This window comes from Hemiscyllium ocellatum, chromosome 3, assembly GCF_020745735.1.
Source record: "Hemiscyllium ocellatum isolate sHemOce1 chromosome 3, sHemOce1.pat.X.cur, whole genome shotgun sequence".
Taxonomy (NCBI): domain Eukaryota; kingdom Metazoa; phylum Chordata; class Chondrichthyes; order Orectolobiformes; family Hemiscylliidae; genus Hemiscyllium; species Hemiscyllium ocellatum.
In genome coordinates, this window is record NC_083403.1 from 23,314,616 (window position 1) to 23,340,400 (window position 25,785).

General features: G+C 43.0%; 1 protein-coding gene across 1 annotated transcript in view; it reads right to left on the reverse strand.

Annotated features, from left to right (window-relative positions):
• The window catches only part of LOC132835161 (phospholipase B1, membrane-associated-like), a 154,984-nt gene that overhangs the window by 25,599 nt on the left and 103,600 nt on the right, over window positions 1-25,785 (reverse strand). The window contains exons 7-14 of the mRNA XM_060854499.1: window positions 22,602-22,698; window positions 20,193-20,251; window positions 15,824-15,897; window positions 12,431-12,474; window positions 10,352-10,460; window positions 9,599-9,650; window positions 7,076-7,156; window positions 1,669-1,734 (exon numbers count right to left, since the gene is read on the reverse strand). Of these exons, the coding sequence (XP_060710482.1) occupies window positions 1,669-1,734; window positions 7,076-7,156; window positions 9,599-9,650; window positions 10,352-10,460; window positions 12,431-12,474; window positions 15,824-15,897; window positions 20,193-20,251; window positions 22,602-22,698 (582 nt within the window). The remainder of the gene's footprint in view (window positions 1-1,668; window positions 1,735-7,075; window positions 7,157-9,598; window positions 9,651-10,351; window positions 10,461-12,430; window positions 12,475-15,823; window positions 15,898-20,192; window positions 20,252-22,601; window positions 22,699-25,785) is intronic.

Genomic DNA, 25,785 nt, shown 5'->3' on the forward strand with positions numbered 1-25,785 from the left:
TCACAGTCAAGAACCTTTCTATCTCAGTCTTAAATACACTCAATGATCTGGCTTCCACAGCCTTCTGTGGCAATGAATTCCACAGATTCACCATTCTCTGGCTGAAGAAGTTTCACCTTATCTCTGTTCTAAAATACGTTTGAACAATCCGAGGTTGTGACAGTTGATGATGTTTTATAAGGAATACTTTATATGTCAATTTTCAACTCCAAAACTGAAATTGTCTCCTTTGGTTTAGATTTGGTGGCTGCCACACTTGAGAAAGGATGTCAAGACATTAGGGAGAGGGAAGAGGTTTGCTGGAATGGTACCATGGATGAGGGACTTCAGTTATGTGGACAGACAAAGTAGACTGGGTTTGATCTCCTTGAAGCAGAGAGCTTTTGGGAAATAGAAGAGTAGGGCATTGGCATAAATAGGAGAAAGTGAGGACTGCAGCTGTTGGAGATCAGAGTTGAGAATGTGGTGCTGGAAAAGCACAGCAGGTCAGGCAGCATCCGAGGAGCAGAGGAATTGATGTTTCGGGCATAAGCCCTTCATCAGCTGTCCATCTCTGATGAAGGCCTTATGCCCGAAATGTCGATTCTCCTCCTCCTTGGATGCTGCCTGACCTGCTGTGCTTTTCCAGCACCACACACTCTGATCTCCAGCATCTGTGGTCCTCACTTTCTTCTAGTTGATTTTAAACCTACTGCGAAGCCTCTCCCAAGGATGCCTACCTTGAAAAAGTTCTCCTCCTCTCTCTCCAAGGATCTCAGTGAGTCTCTCTCTCTCTCTCACTGCACCATCCAGGTCATCTCCTCTGCCCTGAAGCTCTTCAGCCATGTCCTGAAGCAGACCCGCCACCACAGCCACATCTGCTTCCTCAGTGCCAAATCCTGATGAAGGACTAATGCCTGAAATGTCGATTCTCCTGCTTCTTGGATGCTGCCTGACCTGCTGTGCTTTTCCAGCACCACACTCTCAACACTGGCATAAATAGCCAACTTGCAACTCAGAAGCAGGATCATTTTGATCCTATCAGCTTCCATGTTCCACCTGAGCTTCCTTCCATCTTTACTCCTCTACATTGATCAGCTTCATGATCTATTCCCTTCTCTGTCATGTAGTTGCATGGCTTCCCCTTAATGCTGTTTGCTTCAATCACTCCTTTGCTGGCCGGTCTCATATTTTCATCATGCTTTGGATAAAGAATTATTTTTCTGTATTTTTCTATTGAATTTCACCATGGCTCCCTGATATTGATGGCCTTCAGTTATGGCTCTTCCCAAAATGTGGAAGCATTCTCTCTGTAGCTACTCTTATCATTACATTTTTTTAAAGACCTCTATTAGGTTACCCTTCAACATGTTTTCTCAAGAGAAAAAGCCTCAACTTATTCATTATTCCATAAAATATATGCTCTCACATTTCTGGAATAATCCTTATAAACCTTCTCTGTCCCCTCCTCACTATCTGTACAGCCTTTGTATGACCAGAACTACACTTAGTATTTTCTATGTGGTCAAACCAAGGTTTAATACAGATTCAGCATAGCTTCCCTACTTTTCAATTCTATTGCTCTAAGCTTGCTTCCTTTTATCTATATTCATGGCAAGGGTACAGCCAAGCGATAGGTTTTGAGGGCAATGCAAAATACAATACATATACAATTTATGTCGCACTTACCTCATTGTGAAGAAAATCCAATGCAGTCTGGATGCTGTTTGTAAAGTTTTCTGGAGAATATTTGCTCTACAGATTGTAAAAGAAGAGAAAATAATGACTGAATCATGCCTTTTATGTGAAAATTCATTACATGATGAATTATTTCAAAGTGAGGAGATTGGTGTTAAGTCAAGTACCATTCTGTACAAAGCAATGCTGGGCAGGTTTAGCTCACTGCAGTGATTTAATACAAGTTCAAGCTAATCAAAGAATAAAACCAATCCAGGCTTAAATGTCACACCAACCTAGCTTTCCTGATGAACAGTAATGGTAAAGTTGCCATCGTCCCAGACAACCATAGGGCAGCTCTCCCATTAGGTAGAGAAATAACTGCTAGTAGTTTAACGTGAGGGTCACCTGCATCAGGTGAGGGGTGAGAGTGAAAACAGGATGTTCATCATTCAGGAATTGAACCTGCATTGTTGGCAGCTCTCTGCATTGCAAACCAGCCATCCATGCTAACCCCACCCCTCCCCCCATCCCGCAACAGTACCAGTTGCTCATATATGTTAATGGCTTACAATCAGTATTACAATTGGGAAATCTTGTGGAAGACGTAGAACATAGAACATTACAGTACAGTACAGGCCCTTTGGCCCTTGATGTTGCACCGACCTGTGGAACCAATCTGAAGCCCAGCTAACCTGGGCAGCACGGTGGCACAGTGGTTAGCACTGCTGCCTCACAGCGCCTGAGACCCGGGTTCAATTCCTGACTCAGGCGACTGGCTGTGTGGAGTTTGCATGTTCTCCCCGTGTCTGCATGGGTTTCCTCCCACAGTCACAAAGATGTGCGGGTCAGGTGAATTGGCCAAGCTAAATTGCCCGTAGTGTTTGGTAAGGGGTAAATGTAGGGGTATGGGTGGGTTGTGCTTTGGCGGGTCGGTGTGGACTTGTTGGGCCGAAGGGCCTGTTTCCACACTGTAAGTAATCTAATCTAAATCTGTATGTAATCTAACCTAACCTATACTATTCCATTATCATCCATATGCCTATCCAATGACCATTTACATGCCCTTAAAGTTAGCGAGTCTACTATTGTTGCAGGCAGTGCATTCCACATCCCTACTACTCTCTGAGTAAAGAAACTACCTCTGACATCTGTCCTATATCTATCACCCCTCAATTTAAAGCTGTGTCCCCTCATGCTAGCCATCACCATCTGAGGAAAAAGGCTCTCATTGTCCAACCTATCTAATTCTCTGGTTATCTTATAAGTCTCAATTAAGTTACCTCTCAACCTTCTTCTCTCTAACAAAAACAGCCTCAAGTCCCTCAGTCTTTCCTCAGAAGATCTTCCCTCCATACCAGGCAACATCCTAGTAAATCTCCTCTGAACCCTTTCCAATTCTTCCACATCTTTCCAATAATGTGGTGACCAGAACTGTACGCAATACTCCAAGTGTGGCCACACAAGAGTTTTGTACAGCTGCAGCATGATCTCATGTTCCAAAACTCAATCCTCTACCAGTAAAAGCACCATATGTCTTCTTAACAACCCTGTCAACCTGGGTGACAACTTTCAAGGATCTATGTACCTGGATACCGACATCTCTCTGCTGATCTATCTTACCAAGAATCTTACCATTAGCCCAATACTCTATTCCTGTTGTTCCTTCTAAAGTGAATTACCTCACACTTTGCCGCATTAAACTCCATTTGCCACCTCTCAGCCCACCTCTGCAGCTTATCTATGTCACTCTGTAACCTACAACTTCCTTCATCACTATCCACAATTCTACTGACCTTAGTATCATCCGCAAATTTTCCAACTCATCCTTCTATGCCCTCTTCCAAGTCATTTATAAAAATGACAAACAACAGTGGACCCAAAACAGGTCCTTGTGGTGTCCCACTAGTAACTGAACTCCAGAATGAATATTTCCCATCAACGACAATCTTCTGTTTTCTTTCAGCTTGCCAATTTCTGATCCAAACTGCTAAATCCTCCTCAATCCCATGCCTCCTACTGTGAGGAACCTTATCAAATGCCTTGCTGAAATCCATCAACCGCTTTACCCTCATCCACCTGTTTGGTCACCTTCTCAAGGAAATCAATAAGGTTCACGAGGCACAATCTACCCTTCACAAAACCATGTTAACTATCCCTAATCAATTTATTCCTCTCTAGATGATTATAAATTCTATCTCTTATAACCCTTTCCAACACTTTACCCACAACCAAAGTAAGGCTCATAGGTCTATAATTCCCAGGGTTGTCTCTACTTCCCTTCTTGAGCAAGGGAACAACATTTGCTATCCTCCAGTCTTCTGGCACTATTTCTGTAGACAATGATGACATAAAGATCAAAGCCAAAGGCTCGGCAATCTCCTCCCTGGCTTCCCAGAGAATCCTAGGATAAATCCCATCTGGCCCAGGGGACTTACCTATTTTTACACTTTCCAGAATTGCTAACACCTTCTCCTTATGCATCTTAATCCCACCTAGTCTAGTAGCTTGTATCTCAGTATTCGCCTTGATCACAATGTCTTTTTCACATGTGAATACTGATGAAAAGTATTCATTTAGCGCTCCCCATATCTCCTCTGACTCCACACACAAATTCCCACCACTGTGCTTGATTAACCTTAACCTTAGTCTCATCATTCTTTTTTTCCTGGTATACCTATAGAAAGCTATAGGGTTTTCCTTGTTCTGACCTGCTAATGACTTCTCATGTCCTCTCTGACTCTTCTTAGCTCTCTCTTTAGGTCTTTCCTGGCTAATGTGTAACTCTCAAGTGTCCTAACTGAGCCTTCACATCTCATCCTAACATAAGCCTTCTTCTTCCTCTTGCCAAGAGATTCAACTTCCTTAGTAAAACATGGCTCCAGGTGTGACACTTCCTCCCTGCCTGACCGGTACATACTTATCAAGGAGCCGCAATAGCTGGTCCTTGAACAAGCTCCCCATTTCAATTGTGGCCATGCCCGGCAGTTTCCATCCCCGCCGTAAACATCCTAAATCATGCCTAATCACATCATAATTGCCTTTCCCTGAGCTATAACTCTTGCTTTGCTGTATTTACCTATTCCTCTCCATCACTAAAGTAAACATGACTGAATTGTAGTCACTACTACCAAAGTGCTCACCCCTCTCCAAATCTAATACCTGGCCAGGTTCATTACCCAGTACCAAATCTAATGTGGCCTGACCCCTTGTGGCCTGTCTACATACTGCATCAGGAAACCCTCCTGCACATATTGGACAAAAACTGACACATCTAAAGTACTTGAACTATAGTACTCCCAGTCAATATTTGGAAAGTTAAAGTCCCCTTTAACAACTAACCAGTCACTCTCACTCCTATCGAGGATCATCTTTGCTATCCTATCCTCTACATCTCTGGAACTATTTAGAGGTCAATAGAAAACTCCCAACAGGGTAACGTCTCCTTTCCTGATTCTAATCTCTGCACATACTAACTCAGTAGATGAGTCCTCAAATGTCCTTTCTGCAACTAACAGTACCACACCACCCTCTTTTTTTTATCATTTCTCTTTTCTTACTGAAACATCTAAATCCCAGAACCTGCAATAAACATTCCTGTCCCTGCTCCACCCATGTCTCTGAAATGGCCACAACATCAAAATCCCAGGTACCAACCCATGTTGCAAGTTCACCCACCTTATTCCAGATGCTGTTGTAATTTGGCATTGTCTAGTGGAAAAATTGATTGTATTTTGGAGAACTACTTTTGAGTTAGTGTTAGATAGAGAACCATGGGCTAAATGAAGCTGAGGTAGAAATCACAATGATTTAACTAAACGGAGGAATAGGCTCAGAACAACATAAGGAATAAGAGAGGACAATATCCAAGGGTCCTCGAGCCTGCCCTGCCATTTGTTAAGATCATGGCTGTATGTTGACCTCATTCCCACTTGTTCATTGCTCTCCACAACCTTCAGTTCCATTAGATACCAAAGAGAAATCAATCTCAACCTCTTGACAATGGAATATCCACAGCTCTCTGCAGCTGAGCATTCCAATGATTCTCAACATTCGGTTCACTCTCAACCAGTGAAGGAATGTTCCTGAGCTTAATCTGAAACACTCAACACCTTATCCTGCAACTATGTATCTCTCTCTTTATCTACCCTGCCAAACCCTCTCAAAATTCTATACATTTTATAGATTCAACTCTCATTTATCTGAACCTCACAGAGTAGATGTCTCTCAATGTTTCCTATGGAGCTCAACAGCCCCCTTTCCCTATGTTCTTTATATGTTCCAGTGGACAAAGGGGTCACAAATTCCATACAAATATAGAATTGATCCTTTCACACATGTGACTCAGATATGAAATACCATTCTGGAGATGAAAGTGAAAGCCAAAGCTGTATCATTATTTGACAAGTATCAAGGTGCTGTGATGGTGAAGAGCTATCCCTTCTTTCTAGGTCAGTGGATTGAGTGATGTCCCACATCTAGCCTGGTTCATTTTGTGAATGAGAAGGTCCATTTGCAGTGACCCTTTGTACAAATTCCCCAGCCCCCAACAAACACTCATACACCTCCACCACCTTCCCATGAAGGTGGGAAGTAGATGGTTTAGTTTCATTTTATGCTTGATTGGAAAATGGCAGAGGCAACTGGCCTTTCATAACTGTGCAATTGTGGCATTTTTATACCAGGATGTCCAGAGCAGATTCTTTCACATAATAAATGCTTACCATTGTAAATGTGTTGCCTTTCCTCAACAAGATGAGAGAGTTAATCCGCGCCCTACCTTTTGAAGAAAGTTCAGGAAGTTTATTCAAGATTTGGGTTTTAAATACAGCATACATTCAGCTCATTCATGTTTGTAAGATGAACAAGCCCAAATACCAGCTATGAAAGATGAAGATGTAGTCCTGCTCTCTCAGTGGACAGAGATGATTGGCGGTAGTTTAACCTGAGGGGCAACATGCCTCAGATGAGGGGAGAGTTGAGAAGGAGTTGACAAGGTGAGTCCTTCATAGTAACCTCAGCTGGGGGTTGAAATTCCACCTCTGTTGTTGGTATCATTACACATTGCAATCTAGCTGTCCGACCAACTGAGCTAACCAACCCCTACCCCTCCAGCTATGCAACTGTATTGAGCAATCTGAGAATGTGAAGTGTGCAATATAAATCCAATTCCTCCATTGCTAATTATATGTGCATTAAAACTTGTCTACCATAACTTAGCTTATCGATGTAGTGGGTTCAAATCTCTCTGAAGATACTTTATTCTGTGGAATTGTTCCACACTGTGACTTTTTACTGGAAGGGGCCGAGAATAGAAGAGAGAAAATTGAAAGAGAAGACACTTGACTGGAGTTAAGAGAAAAATCGAGATACGAGATTCCAGTAAAGTTCAATGCAAGTACATATCAACATCACCTACAGGATCCTTGCAGCATTCACAGAGATCATTCCCTCCGATAAATAAGGTGATAATCTTCCAATCTTCTCGAAAATTGATTCGCTGTTGAAACAGAGTCACAAAGATGTTAGCAATCCACTGCCAATCCTGCATGAGCTGGTGACCCACTATCCATTCCACAGCCACAGACTGACTCCCAGCCTGACCCCCCTACTTGTCCCTCCACTACCTACATCCAACCCATCTCTCCTCCAGCTTTGTTGTTGATTTGACTACATGCTGCATTGCCATGGGAATTCAGAGGCCTAGTGGTGGTCTGGTAATCTAGAAGCCTGGGTTAACACTCTGGGAACATTGATTCAAAGCAGACTGTGGCAGCTGGTGGAATTTAAATTCAATTTCATAAAACTGGGAATTTCACCCACTCTCCCACCCCATAAAAAATGAATGCTTCAGTAATGCTTTTTAGGGAAACAAACCTGTCATCCATAACCAGTCAGACCTATATGTGACTCCAGATCCACAGTAATGATTTTTAAACTCCCTCATAAGATCTGAACGTCATGGCTAAGCCGACATTTATGATTTATTCCTTAATGACCTTGTAAAGGGGGTAGCAGGTTGAGTTCTTGAACAGCTGCTGTCCTTTGGGTGTAGGGATTCATTCAGTACTTTTGAGGAGGGAGGGAGTTCCCAGAATTTGACTCAGTGACACTGAAGGAATAGCAATATATTTCTTGGAGTGCAGCTTACAGTTGGTGGTGTTCCCATGCATTGATGAGACCATACCTGGAGTATTATGCACAGTATTAGGTGCCTTATTTAAGGAAAGGGCGAAACGTTATTAGGTGTAATCAGAGTGGCCATATTCTATAGAGGTTGAATGAGGCTCAAGGGGTTGAATGGCTTACTCCTAATTTTTTAGTTGGTTTGTATATTCATATGTAACTGCTGCCCTTGTCTTTCTTGTCTTTGGAAGGTGCTATCTCAGGAGCATTGGTGAGTTGCTGCAGTGCAGCTGTGTGACCAAATGATTCTTGTGTGCAGGAATAAATGTGGTAGATCATTGGTAGAGTGCCAATCGAACAGCTGCTTTGCCCTGGATGGTATCAAACTTCTTGAGTGTTGTTGGAGCTGCACTAATCCAGGCAAATGGGGAGTATTCCATCACACTCTGTACTTGTGCCTTGGAGATGGTACTCAGGTTTGGGTACAGTTACTTGCTGCAGGATTCCTAGCCCTGATACATTTTTGTTGCCACTTTGTTTTTGTGGCTTGACTAGTTCCATTTCTGGACTGTGGTAAAACCCAGAGGCGGATTCAGTAATGGGGACACCATTGCATGTCAAGGGATGATGCTTTAATTCTCTCTTATTGGAGATGGTCATTGCCTGGTATTTGTGTTGTTCAAATGTTACTTGCCACTTTTCAGCTCAAGTTTTGGTAGTAAGTAAGTCTTGCTGCATTTAGACATGGGTAGCTTCAGTATCTGAGGAGTCATGAATGGTGCTGAACATTGTGCAATTATTAGCAAACATCTCCATTTCTGGCCTTATAATGGAAGAAGGTGAGTACTGAAGCAGCTGAAGGTCATTGGGTCTAGCTGACTACTCTGAGGAACTCCTGCAGAGATGTCATGGAGCATAGGTGACTGACCTCCAAAAACCACAACCCTCTTCAGATGTGCCAGATATAACTTGAACCAGTAGAGTCTTCCACATTAATTCCAGTTTTGCTCAGGGTCCTAAAGCCACACTCAGTCAAAACTTGACAATTTTTTGCTTTCATCTATTCTTACATGGAATGTGATCATCACTGGCAAGGCAGTACTGCTTCCCATCCTTAACTTCCTTTGAACTGATTGTCTTTCAAGGCCATTTCAGAGGGAAGTTCAAAGCTAACCACATTTGTGGAGTCATGGATGATCAGTCCCAGGCCTCGACTCCTTTTTTCTATCAGTTCCTCATGGCCTTCAACTCCCTGATATTTTAAAAATGTAGTCACGCTACCTTTAAATGATTACAGGAAGTTCAGAACAATTTTGGACTTTTCAATATGCACATTTAATACCTGTTTTTAAGCAAATCTAAAATGAAGTATGCACTTCTTCTTCAATGTTTGCTGATAAACAAAACTCAATAAGGTCTATGGAGCAGAAGTGTCACTAACCTGGGAGTGGTGTGAAGAACATTGTAAAAGTCTCAGCATAAGGTGTTGTAAAGATATGTAGAGGCAAACTCACATGAAGTCGATCACAAATGAAACAAATGAGCAGATCAACAACAGTACAGAGGTTAGGGGAAACGTGAGAATTTTTGTAACCCTCCTCGCTTCAGCCCAAATATCACAGAGCTAAGAAACAGGGCAGAATATCCTTTGACCTTCTGCACCTCAGCTCTGACACATGAGAGAATCTTTTGTCCCATTAGCCCTCTCCACCAATAATTCCTCAGAGGGAGACTGCCAGCTTGGTGCCAGGCAATGGGGGCAGCTTTGGGTTCACTTCAAGCCCTGGAGGTTTCGTTCATAAGGTCAGAGATTTACCGTATCATTGCTCAGCAGCTTCACCAGGCTTTTGACTTGGCTCATCAGTTCCCTGCAAAATATTGAGGAATGAAAGAAGATACAGTCAACAAGCTGCATTCTGAGTAGGATTTCTTCAACGAGTTCAGATTTGACATTGAATTTTATAGAACCTTATAGAAATTATACTTTTGATGTGCTTTTAAAGAATATTATTGATTTCCTTTTGTTCTTATTTCTAAGTAGCAAGGAATGCCATGGTTTTATAGGTTTATTCTGTGTAAGACCATAAGACCAAAAGATACAGGAGTGAAAGCAAGGCCATTCAGCCCATCAGGCCCACTCCACCATTCAATCATGGCTGATGGGCATTTCAACGCCACTTGCCTGCACTCTCCCTGTAGCCCTTAATTCCTTACGAGATCAAGGAATCTCGCCTGTCTTGGCTGTCACCTGTGTCAGCCAACAACTGGCTTTCTCCCCAGATGTATGAATTGTTCATCTTATATTTGGTTTTCCTCATAAGCAAGTTTACTGAGTTCACTGTCACAAAGAGAGTACCTCTATAAACGATAGCATGCTATCCTCACCCAGTGGACTAAAGGTGACAACCAATCTTTAGGATTAACAAAAGAGAATGAAGGTTAGCTGACCATCGCTGGAGTTATCCTATAATACAAATGTTATTTAACTACATAATGTTAGAATGGATATAATAACCCAGAGCTGACAAGACCAGACACCCATGTAAATTCCCATAGAAATTAGATCTACCAAGACTCAGCTCCTGCGACGGCCTGATTCAAGAAAGCCTGGGGAGTGTCTTCACGGCCAGTACCATTGGAATATCCGACCAATGAAGGGTTAAACTCACGGAGAATATCTGTAAAGGTATAACAACCGGAGTGAGACAAAAGCATTCACTCAAAATCCATGCAAACTTAGGAGGCTACTACATACTTGCCTTGGTAGTAACATTTGCTAAAGGCATAAATTGGGACATTAGCCTAGAAATTACTGACAAACCAAAATACATTGATACATTTAGTTAACTGCTATTCTGGAAATTCCTGGGCAGGAGCCGTCTGCTATGAAATAGCAGCAAGATATCCGAGAATCCTTGCAGCCAGCAGTGGGGAAGGTTATTGTTGAAACCACGTCTTCTTTTCTTCCTCAGAAAGCGTTATCTTTGGGAGTTCAAATGTTCAGCAACAATTTTGACAGCTATTGTGAGAGGTGAGTGTACAAATTAAGGATGGTATTGGTAGGCGAAAGGGAGCAACATCAGTGAGGAGGAAGGATGCCTGGGGGCTGGAATGGGTAAGGTGCAGGCTGAATGGAAGTTGGCAGAGGGAAGAATGCCAGGTTGTTACAGGATAGGATGCCAGGTGGATGCGGAGGGAGAGGGGCAGGGATAGTAAGGCTAGGAGGTGGATGGGAAGTTGTAAGGGGGGTTTAGAGTTCCACGTGATAAGGAGATAGGATGCCAGGTGAGTGGATGTAGGTAGAGGGTAGAGTGGCAAATAGATAGGGCAGCACAGTGGCTCAGTGGAGGGCACCAGGGACCTGGGTTCAATTCCAGCCTTGGACGACTGTCTGTGTGGAGTTTGTATATTTTATCCGTGTCTGCATGGGGTTTCCTCCCACAGTCCAAAGTTTTGCAGACTAGGTGAATTAGAAATGGGAAATGCAGGATAACAGGGACGGGGTGGGAGGCTCTTTGGGGGGGTCGGTGTAGATTCAATAGGCTGAATGGCCTGCTTCCATGCTGTAGGGACTCTATGAGAAGGTAGAATGGCAGATACATGGCTGAATGTGCAGGTAGGCTGAGTCTGGATGAGTGATTGGGGGAGACTGAGTCTTACTTTCAAGTTAGTGCCTAGGTGCATGTTGCCTTGCAATGATAGACTTTGTTAATAAGGTTATGATGGGACCTCAATGATAATTCTATTTCCTGCAAAGTCTGGAGTTGTTCTTCCACCCTGATCCATATGAAGTGTTTAAGGCAAACCTCACCATTAACCTTTTCAGACCCTTGTACAAAAGCTTCACTTATTCACAGGAAAAAGGTTGTACTGTCAAAGTAACCTCTTTGCTGAGTTGTTGCATTGTATTCTGTAGATGCTACAGTCTTAAAACCACTGTGGTGGATACAGACTCGTTTCAAGTTAACCAAACAAGTTCACTGCTCTCATCATTTAATGTGGACTCTTATATGTGGAGTACTATACATACCGGAGGTAGATGGCAGCCACAGCTCTACAAAGCAATGGAACACTGTATTGAGCTCAGATTCACTACACCTTTGTATTTGGTGAACTTTATACTTGCCTTGGTGGGACTGCATAGTAGATTTTCTAGAATGATGCTTAGACTCCAAAGGTTAAATTAAAATAATAAATTGTACAAAGAGGGATTGTATTCTCTGAAATTGAGAATATAAAGAGTCATAGATCCACAGAATGGCTGCAGAAAAGAAGGAGGAAACCACTCAGTCTGACATGTCTGTACTGGCCCTCCATAGGAACAATTTATCTAGCATCACCTCCCTGTTCGAGAACAGGGGATACCGGCTGAGAAATAAATCCGTGCCTTTCCAGAATGAGGTTAAGGCTGGAAGCAAAGAACACGCGGTGCAGGCTGCTACAGGTTCTAGTTACTGACAACGATAGTTATGTGGTAACATGAAAACCAAGCCCTCTCCACCTTCAGCCTGCCCTGAGGACCCCTGCAGTGGTATCCCTTTGTCCCTGCCAGCCTGGGTAACAGGCATTGAAAGAAAGTAAGGCAAGAATGATATCTCGCGAAAAAATAATATGGATAAATAATCTTGGTAGAATATGAGTTACTTACTTGTCAATGTGGTGACAGTAGTTATATTTTCATCTCCTCCAATGCTACAAAATACAAAAAGGTAGATGTTCATTTCTGTTTGCTTCTATTTGCAATGAAATTCACAAACTAATCATGAAATGGAAATGAAAAAAATGAAATGGATACTTGCTGTATCCTGAGAGATTGGGGCAGAAACTGCTGTATTGTTTACCAGGTGTATATTAGCAATGGGACAGGCTGATCAATCTTGTTTTTAAACTTCTCATCACCTTTATTTGCATTCCTCCATGGTCTGACTCTATCCTACCTTTGCCATCTCCTAACACCCAGCAGCTCTCTGAGATCGCTGTGCCCTTCCATTTCTGGCCTCCTGACCATTAATGGTTAATTGCCTCCAACACTGTTGGCCATGCCGAAAGGACATCAGTAATAGAAGCAAGGGTAGACCTTGCTTAATCCCTTAAGCCTACTCTGCCATAGAGTCATAGAGTCATATAGATGTACAGCATGGAAACAGACCCTTCAATCCAACCTGTCCACGCTGACCAGATATCACAACCCAATCTAGTCCCACTTGCCAGCACCCAGACATATCCCTCCAAACCCTTCCTATTCATATATCCATCCAAATGCCTCTTAAATGTTGCAACTGTACCTGCCTCCACCACTTTCTCTGGCAGCTCATTCCATACCCGTACCACCCTCTGTGTGAAAAAGTTGCTCCTTAGGTCTCTTTTATATCTTTCCCCTCTCACCCTAAACCTATGTCCTCTAGTTCTGGACACCCCAACCCCATCGAAAATACTTGGTCTATTTACCCTATCCATGCCCCTCTTGATTTTGTAAACCTCTATAAGGTCACCCCTCAGCCTCTGACACTCCAGGGGAAACAGCCCTAGCCTGTTCAGCCTCTCCCTGTAGCTCAAATCCTCCAACCCTGGCAACATCCTTGTAAATCTTTTCTGAACCCTTTCAAGTTTCACACCATCTTTCTGATAGGAAGGAGACCAGAATTGCACGCAATATTCCAACAGTGGCCTAACCAATGTCCTGTACAGCCGCAACATGACCTCCCAACTCAGTACTCTGACCAACAAAAGAAAAGCATACCAAACACTTTCTTCACTATCCTATCTACCTGCAACTCTACTTTCAAGGAGCTATGAACCTGCACTCCAAGGTCGCTTTGTTCAGCAACACTCCCTAGGACCTTATCATTAAGTGTATAAGTCCTGCTAAGATTTGCTTTCCCAAAATGCAGCACCTTGCATTTACCTGAATTAAACTCCCTCTGCCACTTCACAGCCCAATGGCCCATCTGATCACGATCCTGTTGTAATCAGAGGTAACCCTCTTCGCTGTCCACTCCATTCAATAAAGTGATCTTCTTAAACATAATTTTTCTGCATTATCCCTATATCCCTCGATTTATCAATCTATCAATTTTGAACAAATGTAAATAATACCCCGCTCCCCCCAACACCCCCACACAATTCTCTGGGCTGATTGAACACCCTCTTGAATGAATAGATCCCTCCTCATTTCAGTGCTAAATGATTAGCTTCATATTCTGAGACTGTCCCCTGGTTGTAGACCCCCCTGTGACCCCAGCCCCACCCCAGGGAAATAACCTCCCTGTATCGACCTGTAGGTTGCTGGAAGAATTTTGTGTGTTGAAACCTCTTATCCTTCTCAACTTCCAGAGAATGTAGCCCTGGTCTATTTAATCTTTCTTCACAGGATAATCCCTCCATCCCGGGGATTAGATTGGTAAACCTTTGTTGCACTCCCTCTGGCAAACAGATCTTTCCGTAAGACAGAGGAGTGGAATTAGGCCATAGAGCCCAGCAAGTCTGCATCACTATTCCATGGGAGCATGGCTGGTCTGATAATCCTCAACTCCACTTTCCTGCCTTTTTCCCCATAACCCTTATTCCCTTGCTATCTATTTATTTCAATCTATCTATTTCAATCTTGAATACACTTAACAACTCTGCCTCTACAGCCCTCTGTGGTAAAGAATTCCACAAAATTTACTATCTTCTGGAAGAGGAAATTCCTCCTCATTTCTGTGATAACATTTAGTTAAGGAGACCAAAACTGCTTACAGTACACCAGGCGTGGTCTCACCAAGGCTCCATATAGTGGCAGTAATGCATCTTTGTTCATATATACAAATCCTCTTAAAGAAAGGTCAACATACCATTTGCCTCTTAATTTGCTTGCTGTATCTGCAATTTAACCTTCAGTGAGTCATGAACAGGGGCGTCCAAGCTCCTTTGAGGCTCAACAATAGTTACCACCACTCACTATTTACAAAATATGTTGCATTTCCATTTTTCCTACCAAAGTGCTCATTAACATTTCTCCATCTTGTATTCTATAGCAAATTTATGCCCACTCACTGAATCTTCCCAAATGCCTTTAAAGTGTCTTTACATCCTCCTCACAACTCACACTTACACCTAGTTTTGTGTCACCCACAAACTTGGAAATGTTTTATTTAATCCTCAGATCCAAATTATTGATATGGTTTGTGAATATCTGGGGCCCAAGCTCTGATCCTTGTGGTACCCCATTAATCACAGCCTACCAACCTGAGAATGACCCATTGATTCCTATACTCAGTTTTCTGTCTGTTAATCAGTTTTTGTTCTCAGTACAACCTCATAAGCTCTAACTTACCAACCTTTTGTGTAACTTTACCAAGAGCTTTCAGAAAATCAAAAAACTTTCCATCAACTAGTGACCTCTCATCTATTCTGCTAGTTACACCTTATAAAACTATCTATTCTATTTTAAGATTCTAAAAGAGTCCTTGACTATTTTGAAGGCAGAGGTCGATCACAGAATCCCTACAGTGTGGAAGCAAGCCATTCAGCCCATTGCATCCACACTGACCCTCTGAACAGCATCCAACCCAGACCCAGCCCCCTACCCTATGCCTGTAACCCTGCATTTCCCATGGCCAATCAACCTAGCCTGCACATTCCTTGACACAATGGGAAATTTAATATGGCCAATCCACTTAACCTACACATCTTTGGAATGTTGGGAGCAAACAGAGCACGGAGGAAACCCATGCAGGGTTCCTGGTCAGTATATTTGGATGTAAATTTGAATTGATGTTGATTCTGTCAAGGCAAGGAGATCTGTTAACACCTGAAGCTTTTAAGAAGAAAATATTTCATTCCTTGAAACCAATGATCTATTAAAAAGTGCTGCAGATCAGAAAACGAAGATTGGGATTTGCCCAACATACCGAGTCTTCGAAGTGAGCATTTATCATCCTTGTTCAAGACTACTCAGGAAACCACATTTATAGATAAGAATTACACATCAAACCAAGAAAAAAGTAACAGAACATTCATTTTTAGACCCAAGAGATGGAGGAGGGTAAACATTACTAACCTCCAGGAAAGTCCTCTGTACTGAGTGAGAACATCAAAAAGATTATTGGGCCTTGCTCCTGCTCCATTTCCAGACTATAGCACAGATAAAAGATATGTTAGTGTGTTTGTACAGGGCCTTAGCTAGCAAGACAATGCTGGAGACCAGTGACAACTTTTGAGATGTTCCCAGTGAGAGAACAAATTCAACTTTGCTCCCCCTTCAATCTTTCTTCTTCAGCATCTCTCCTAGAAAGCAAAACAAAAATGGCAGCAAGGGGGCTTCTCGTTGGCCATTGAGCAACACCAAACTCAACAAGCGAGGAGAGAAATCATAAGAGAAACACACTAGAGACCCTTCATCTATCATTAGAGACGCACAGTCACCAGGATCTAGAGCATACAGAAAGGCAATTTGCCCCATCATGTCTATGCCAGTCAAAAACAAACAGCTAACTATTATAATCCCATTTTTCTTCCCTCCTTTTTCCTCTTTTCTCTCGGCCACAAACACTCAGCCCCAGCCTCTGACTCCCAGCCTCCAAAATGGGGTTGGTGGCTGATGGCGCAGAGCAGAGACACCAGAGACCAGCAATCAACAGCCCGGAGCGAGGAGACCAGAGATCAGCAGCCTGGAGCAGAGACACTGGAGACCAGCAGCCCAGAGCAGAGACACCAGAGACCACCAGCCTGGAGCAGGGAACACCAGAGACCAGCAGCCTGGAGCAGAGACACTGGAGACCCGTAGCCCAGAGCAGGGAACACCAGAGACCAGCAGCCTGGAGCAGAGACACTGGAGACCAGCAGCCTGGAGCAGGGATGCCAGAGACCAGCAGCCCAAAGAGGGGACACCAGCGAGCAGCAGCCCAGAGCAGAGACACTGGAGACCAGCAGCCCAGAGCAGAGACACCAGAGACCAGCAGCCTGGAGCGGGAACACCAGAGATCAGTGACCCAGAGAGCGGACACCAGAGAGCAGCAGCCTGGAGCAGGGACACCAGAGAGCAGCAGCCCGGAGCGGGGACACCAGAGATCAGTGACCCAGAGAGCGGACACCAGAGAGCAGCAGCCTGGAGCAGGGACACCAGAGAGCAGCAGCCCGGAGCGGGGACACCAGAGAGCAGTGACCTGGAGCGGGAACACCAATGAGCAGCGACCCGATGTGAAGCATGGCGGCTGTGGCGCTGTGTGGTTCGTGTCAAAAGCCAGCAGTCAGACCGCGTGGAGGCCCCCTGCATTGGTCTGCTGCGGAGGGCTGTTAGAGAGGGAAACTCTGATGTTTGCCTTTCTATCTTTGCTTCTTATTTTTCTGACTTGTGGTTATCCTGTGTATAGCTGAAATGTAACCTTTTTTCCTTCTTTTCTCCATTCTGTAACTAAGGATTGTACCTAGGTACACTGTATCTAACATGTGTTAAAGACATTGTTATACTGTAACTAATCTTTTAACTGAAGAAACTGTATCCACGTACATTTGCACTAAGATGGAGCTGTTAAGTGGTGACTGAGAAATTTTTCACTGTACTCCTTTGAGTCCATGTGACAATAAAGCTAATTTACTTCCAGCCCTTGCCCATAGTCCTGTACGACATTCTGCCACTGTAACAAGTAGACCCCCGGTTTCCAATGGAAATGCATATTTTATGAGATGTAGTTTTCTGTGGTTGGTGTGTCCAGAACCAAGGGCAAAGTCTAACAGTATAAAGATTCATGTGGACTGAGATGAGAAGAAATTTCTTCACCCAGAGAGTGGTGAGCCTGTAGAATTCTCTACCACTGGAAGGGGTCAAGGCCAAAACATTGTGTTTTCAAGAAGGATGCGTGACCTCATGTGGTTAAAGGGATCAAGGGACATGGGGATTATATTCAATGGCAGAGCAGGTGTGAGGGGTCAAATGTCCTGCTCCTACCTTCTGTGTTTCTATCTTTCCCTGTAGAATGGTAAGAAATTGAACAAATTTACAAATGATCAACTTTGAATGAAAACTGTAATTTCCTCCAGGTGGTCAGTACCACATTTAATGCTGATATTTTTTATCTGTATTCATTCATCAATTCATGGAGTAGTTGAAAAAAAATGACAGAATTTCAGTGGAGGAGAGCTGGATAAGCACAAGATAGAGAAAGAGATTGAAAAATTGAAAAATGAAACAAAACTTAATGCTTAATGTATGTATTGTTCCCAATGTTTCTTGTTCAAGTAGGGGTAGGAAATGAGCACATTTAACTACTACAGTTCTCTGGCTCTGGATAAATGTGAGGTCACGCATTTTGGAAAAACAAGGGCAGAACTTATACAATTAATGGTAGGGCCCTGGGTAGTGTTGTAGAACAGAGAGACCTAGGGATTTAGGTACATGATTCTTTGAAATTTGTGTCACAGGTAGACCGGGTGGCTAAGAAGGTGTTCAGCATGCTTGCCTTCATTGCTCATCCCCTGAGTATAGGAGTTGTGATGCAATTGGGACCAAGTGAAACTTGTTGAATATGAGATTCTTGATTGGGGTTGTTAACCTGGGCCAATCAGGAAAGCCTTGGCTGATCAATAGAGCCAGGAGAGTACACCTGCACACACACACCATGGGTGCTGGGAAAAAAAAAGCACTACCGCAGTTAGGCGGTAGTATGGGGGTTAAAAAAAAGAAAAAAAAATTAAAAATAAACAGGGGATTTGATCACACAGCATTGCCCTCTTTGATGTGAAGGGTACTGCTTGTCACTGGACCACTCGGGAAAGAAAGAAGAAGAAAAAAAATAGAGCTAGGAGAGTTAGGGGTGGGCTCCCTTAGAGTGGCCAGAAGGTGGGAGGGATGGGGGGTTGCTGGATCTGTATTATCTGCACTTTTTTATGTAACTGGATTGACTTATGTATGAAGGTCATTGTTGCTGTCTTTTTATATTTGAAACTGGGATTTGTGGTTTGTCCTCAATTCCCTGTAAATTGGTTGAACAGTAGGGTTTGGGGCCTAGCTTTGCTGCTCCCTTCCCTTGTAAAATTGCTATTGTAAACAGCTGTAAATGTTAACTGTTTTGTAAATTGTTTTGTAATTTGTTTAATAAAATATTATAACCAGGAGAGTGTGTTCTATGCACAGTTTTATTGTTTGTTTGATTGGACTGTCTTGTATCAGTTTGTGTTACTGTTTCCTTTTAAATATGATAAGGTAGGATTTGAGGTGCATCCTCACTTCCCTGTTAGCCTGTTGAATGGCAGGCTTGCTGCCCCTTTCCCCTGTAAATAGCAGTTTCTTTGTGAACTGCTGCTTATTGTTTATTAACTGTTTGTATTTTGCACCATTTCATACCAGGAGATTAAAATCTGCTCAGTTGAGGACTGACTCTGAACTGGCTGGATCAGTGGTGTTGGAAGAGCACAGCAGTTCAGGCAGCATTCAACGAGCAGCGAAATCGATGTTTCGGGCAAAAGCCCTTGCCCAAAACGTCGATTTCACTACTCGTTGGATGCTGCCTGAACTGCTATGCTCTTCCAGCACCACTGATCGAGAATCTGATTTCCAACATCTGGAGTCATTGTTTTTACCCATCTGAACTGGGTGGCCACAGCCAATGTACAGTACACTAGTAAATAAAGGGTGAGTTTGTGACATGATATGGTCTCTGTGCAGTTATTTTAAGGTGGAACATCCTGTTGAGGTTGTTCAAGATGTTGGTGAGGCCTCTTCTGGAGTACTGTGTGCAGTTCTGGTCGCCCTGCTACAGGGAAGGGTATGATTAAACTGGGAAGGGTTCAGAAAAGATTTACCAGGAATTTACTGGGAATGGAGGTTTGAGTTATAAAGAGAGGTTGGAAAGGCTGGGACCTTTTTCACTGCAGCACAGGAGGTTGAGGAGTTTCCTTACAGTTTTATAAAATCAGAAAGGGCATAGATAAGGTGAATGACAAGGGTCTTTTCCCTGGGTAGGGAGTTCAAAACTGGGGGCATATTTTAAGGTGAGAGGGGAAAGATTTAAAAAGGACTTGAAGAGCAATGTATTTTTAGGCAGAGCGCAGTTTGTGTGTGGAATGAACTGCCAGAGGAAGTGGTGGATGCAGGTACAATTATAACATTGGATGAATACATGAATATGAAATGTTGAGAGGGATTTAGGCCCCTTGTAAATACAGGCAAACAGGACTAGATTAGTTTTGTTCTGTGTGACTCTACTACTACATAATTCTATCAGCATCAACAAATCCTCTCAATCTTTGAGTGTTGCTGTTTTAAAACATTCGCTGGCAGAGCTGAGGGGCGCTTTGTTGCATTTGTAGCAAAAAGGTTTTTGTGAATCCCAGGCATTCCAAGACAGCTCTGCAAGGGGAGGGTAGGAGGGAAGGTGTTTCCTTTCCTCTGGAAGATATAACAAAGTTCAAGTAACATCATGCAGACTCACCGTGATGGAGTCTCCGAGCGCAGCAATCACCTTTATGTCAGCTGGTCTGAGCTTGTGAACTTGTGGAGAAATAATAGGATGTAAGAGACATTAGACCCACCATTCTTGTAAGAGGGGATAATTATGCACAAAAATAAATGTTTTCCACCATTTCAACATGTTTCTTCCCTGCCTTGCTCACAGTGGGCCAAGCTGCTTTCTTCTGAGATCACCCACATCCCACTGAACAAAGCTTGGCAGAAACTCTGAAATATGCCAAGATCCCAGTCTAATCTGTTAACTTTTTTCTGCACTCCACTGGAGGTGAACAAATGTGTATCAAAAAGGCCATATCTGTTTGAGTATGAGAAGAATCCGTACATGTTAATGAACATCCATCACCTCATTAGGACCAGTGCTCCTTCTGGCACCTTCAAACACCAGAATCGTTACAGAGCTGAGAAAATTGACAAAAATAACTTTAGCTCAACTGTAGAGTGGATCAGATTTTGCCAAACTGGCACAATGAGATTTTTACATAACTCTCATTGAGCTTTATTCTGAGTGCAATAACTAATCTGAACCAATTCCTATGTATTCCCAATCTGAACTAACTCCAGATAGTGGCTGTGGCTAGCCCCCCACAAATCAAACCATTTGATTAGAGAAATGTTCCAGTTATTTTGTTCATAGTTGCTCATACTTTGTCAAACAAACAGAGGCTATTAACTTCATGTTGGATACCTGCCTGTATGACAGAGTGCTCAAAGAATTGCCAGACAGAATTGGATGAGAGGGGGGTCTCACAAGAGTTGACTTGACAGCAAAAGTTAAGTGGACTGGGAAGTAATAATGGGAGTGTCCCTCAGGAATAATTTTAGGAAGTGGAATTATCTTGTTGGTTTTCATATGAATAATACTGCAACTTGCGCACACTTGATTTTTTTACTAAATGGCTTTTTATTAACCCTTACTAAAGACGATTTAATGGATCTGACTGAAGTGTTTAACGTGATTGAAGTATATGGTAGGGTAACATAGAGGCAGCCTATTGCTGGTAGGATAGCCCATAACAAAAAGGTACAATCTTAAAATTAGGGCTCGGCTACTCAAGGGTGACACAGGAAACACTTCTGCAAATAAAGGGTAGTTCTCTAAAACATCAATCTTTCAAGGCTGGGTATGGATGACTGGAGGTGGCCAATTGACATTTTCAAAACTGAGCTGGATACATTTTTGGTAAGCAAACTTCTTAAGGAATACAGGATCAAGTTGGCTAAGTGGAGTACATGCTCTTATTCAGTGGAGGAAAAGGGTCATGGGGCTGAATGGCATCCACTTGTTCCTATTGTTACCATGAGTGAGGGTTGACCCTCACTGACACAGCCCTGGCTTAGGAGAGATCAATTGCAATATTGTCTGCAAGAGTGTAGGAGAAACATTCCCCAGAAAGTTGACATTTACCACCTCAGCTATAGAAGTGAACTCATGAAGTGAGGCAATGAGTGGAATAAAGGAGGTTGGTAAAGATACCTTCTTCCCTCAGAACAGTTTGAATGCGTGCTTGGCTCTCTGCATTTGAGCTAATATTTCTTGTGTCTCTATTGCTTGTGAACTGATGCGTGGCCAGAGGCCGAATCTGACTGGATTGACAGGAGCTAGTTTAGTGAGAAAAGTGGTGACATATTGGCAATGTCACTGAATAGCAGTCTAGGGTAGTATTCTGAGGGTTGCGTATTCAAATCTCAGTACAGCAGTTGGTAGAACTTGATTTCATAAGTCTGCAATATAAAGCTCCTTTAACAACTACTAGAGATTGTTAGAAAAACATTTCTAGTTCACTAATGCCTTTTAGAGATCTGTTGTCCTAACACTCCAACACACAGCGGAATGGATGATGCTTGTTTGTTCTCTAAAATGCCTTAGCAAAAAACTTGGTTCAAGGGCAAGATCCAAAGAAAGATTATTTTATTAGATTATGAATAGTGTGTATCTTTACCTGAGACTGGAACAGCATCAGAAGGGTCCCTTTCTGTACAAGTCAATTTGCTGCCAGAACCCTGTTTCAAAATGAGAAATTTATTGGAAGTTTATGGTTGCGGCCAGTAATTTTCTGAAATGCATTTATCATTGAAGAATGAGCAGAAAGTGCAGGACGTGAATAGCAGATCTGAATTCCTTTGTTTGAATGATCGATTCAGAGCTACTTGGTGGAAAGTCACTTCTGAAAGGTTCATCTTCAGCCATGGAGCAGTCTTACATAAAAATCAAAAGAAAATAAGTTAGAAATGAAGGGAAAGGTGCTAAGTTATAGTCTGCACCTTGGAAAGGTCCAAGTTGTGAGGGAGATGGAGAATCAGGAAGGTGAAAGAATCCAAACAATTGAGGAAGTGATGAAGGTGCACATTATGAAGATGGGAAGTCACTCACATCTGAGATAGTTTACCTCCTGGCTTGGCTCCCTTGCCTCCATACTCCGACTGCTTCCATAGTTCCTGTTTTGGTCAGTGAAGAGGTAAGGTCTCTCCTATAGCAATGGACAGAGAGCATGAGTTAATGAAGCACTGCAATGCAATGCAGTGAGGCAACATTACATTTAAAAAGTAAAGATGTGGGGGTGTTAAAAATGGGAGGAATGATTGATAGTGTACACTGACTTCTCTAGATGGCAGCAGATACCACCGTTCTGATCATACCTGGGACGGACAGTGTAGCTGAGGAACTGTGGCTGTACATTCAAGGACTTCAATTCTATCAACACTGGGTTGGATCTATGACAGAAAACAGATGAGGATCAGCATGATTGAAAGATTACATTACAGCATAACTAACACTGCTAGCCACTTTGAATTTAAAATATTGCAAAATGCACAATATCAACTTTAGGACTCATTATTGATAGGGCCCTGCATATAAGGCAGGTACTTGAGGCATTTCACTGCTTCTAGACCTTGATATGTTCCCTAATGTGGTTATCTTTAGTTCAGATTACAAACTTCCCTTATCTGAAGCTATGGAGGTGAAAATGAGTTGACTGATCAAATGATTCCAAACCTGATGTCAATCAGAGACTCTTAGTACCAAATCCAGGCTTGAAAACGCGTGTCCTCCACCAGGGCACAGCACAATGAGGTGTGACAATACCTCCTGCCCCATTGTAAACCTCAGTGTTAACTTCAGTTCACAATCTGGTGTTTCAGAGCCATGGCAGTTGAATCTGTGCTGTCAAATCACCTGAAAGGTGAAGGATGGACCTGAAAGTAGCTTTCCGTATGCTGTTATTGACGCTGAACCACATTTGGGAAAGAGGGCCTTCCAGCATGCCCACAGTCAGTTTTAATTGGTGCACCTAAAGGTGACTTCATAGCTTCTAGCTGATAGATTCTATCAGCCTTGGTCCCTCAGAAAAATCATGGAATGATATATAACAGGACTTTATTCAGCCCATTGGGATTGTACTAACTCTTTGACTAAGCTATCTGGCTTACTCTTCTACTCTTCCTTCATTGAATCCCTACAGTGTAAGAGGCCATTCATCCCAACCAGAACCACCCCCGCTACCCTATCCCTACATCTCCATATTTCCCATGGCTAATCCACCTAGCCTGCACATCCTCTGAATACTATGGGCAATTTAGCATGGCTGATCCACCTAACCTGTGAAAGGAAACCAGAGCACCCAGAAGAAACCTACACAGAGGTAAGGAAAATGCACAAACTGCACACAGACAGTTGCTCGAGGGTGGGATTGAACCCAAGTCCCTGCTATGAGACAGCAGTGTCAACCACTGAGCCAACGTGCAATCCACAAATGACTTCCTCTGTCTCTTTGTCTAATCCCTTTGTCTAAGGTACATAGGAAAGAACACAGGCGTAGGCCATTTGGCCCCTCAAGCATGTTCCACCATTCAATTAGATCATTAGACAATAAATATCTGCCTTGCCAACAGTCCTCATCTGGTTCATTCATGTCCGTTAGGGCAGGAACTGCCATCTTTACCTGGTCTGGCCTACATGTGACTCCGGACCCACAGCGATGGGGTTGACTCTGAACTGCTCTCTGGACAATTTGGGACTGGCAATAAGTGCTGGTCTAGCCAATGATGCTCTCATCCCATGAATTATTTTTTAAAAATCCTTAGAAGAAATAAGGGAAATAGAAAAGAGAAAGGGGAAAGTGGTGGGTGATAGACAGGAGGTCAGATTAAACAGGAAGTCTCAGAGAAAACAAAATCAGGCACATTATGGAAATGGCAGAGACAGCAACTTCGTGATAAGCAAGGTATCAAAGATAACTGCAGTAAAAATGGGAACTATCTTATCACACTTGAACTATCTTTGACCATTTTCATATCACGACAGCAGTTAACGTGACATTATCAGAGATTGCATAACTCTCCAACAACTATTCTGCTTTTGCTTTAAGGAAAAACTTTACCATGCAGTAATACAGCCAGATTACATTTTAACTAAGGCCTAGACCTTTCTTCTGAACAGTTTTAAGCAAACAGCGTTTAAATAAAGTGAGATTATAAAAACACAGAAAACACTGGTAAAACAGCCCAGGTGGAAACTGTGCAGGGGGAATAGTTTACACTTGGGAACAACTTTCAAAGCAAATACAGAAGGGAGAAGGCACACAACAAAAGGGAATTATGGGGTGCAGACAGGCACAATGGTTTGACAAAGTCATGATGACCTAAAAGGAAAAAGTAACAATGAGACAAGTTGGCAAAAAGGAAATATTGTGAAATGCAAACTAAGAGTGCTGGAAACACTCCGCATGTCTGATGGCATCTATAGAGAGAGAAACAAAACTGCTCATTGCCCTTGGCAGCGCCATCAACCTTGCAAAACCCCTGTTAGCTGTTGCTGTCTAAGTTGAGAATCTGACCTGGAACACCAAAATAGACAAACCAATCATCCACTAATTCCTTGGCTACAGTTGAGGTCCTTTGGTCATGGGTGGGAGTGGTCTGTATAAGTTGATAAAGCATTGCGCTGGAAAAAGCACAGCAGGTCAGGTAGCATCTGAGGAGCAGGAGAATCAACGTTTTGGGCAGGACCCTTCTTCAGAACTGAACCTTGAAAGCATCCATGAGCATGAGAACATGCTTACTCCCATTACTACTGGGGCCATGGACTGTGAAATCCATTGGGAGGACCTCCAGAGGTCTCTTGCTGGGAGCAAAGTTGCTTCCCTGTTTTGGCCAAGGTATATGTCTCAAACTGTTGATGGTAATCATCAATACCCATGGCTATTCTGGGCCGGTAACATTGCCCTCTGCTCAGGGTAATCATCTGTTTTATTGCTTAGTGTCCTGTTTGATCATGAACTGCCACCACTACTTTACAATTGAGGCTGTTGGGAAGGATGAGTTACTTCAGCTCTTTCTCCTTGTCATAAACCAGCTGCTAGAGGACCCTTTCTCCTGATCCTCTTCCAGCACCTCAACTGTGTCCATGTCAGTTTGTGCTTCCTCACCAGTTTGTGCTGATGTTAGTGAGCGTTGGCCTTCCATCGATGGTACAATCGACTGATACCCACATCAATCAGCTGAGCATGTCTGAGGTCCTCTTTTGAGATAGATGGCAAAGGTGAAACCAGATGTAA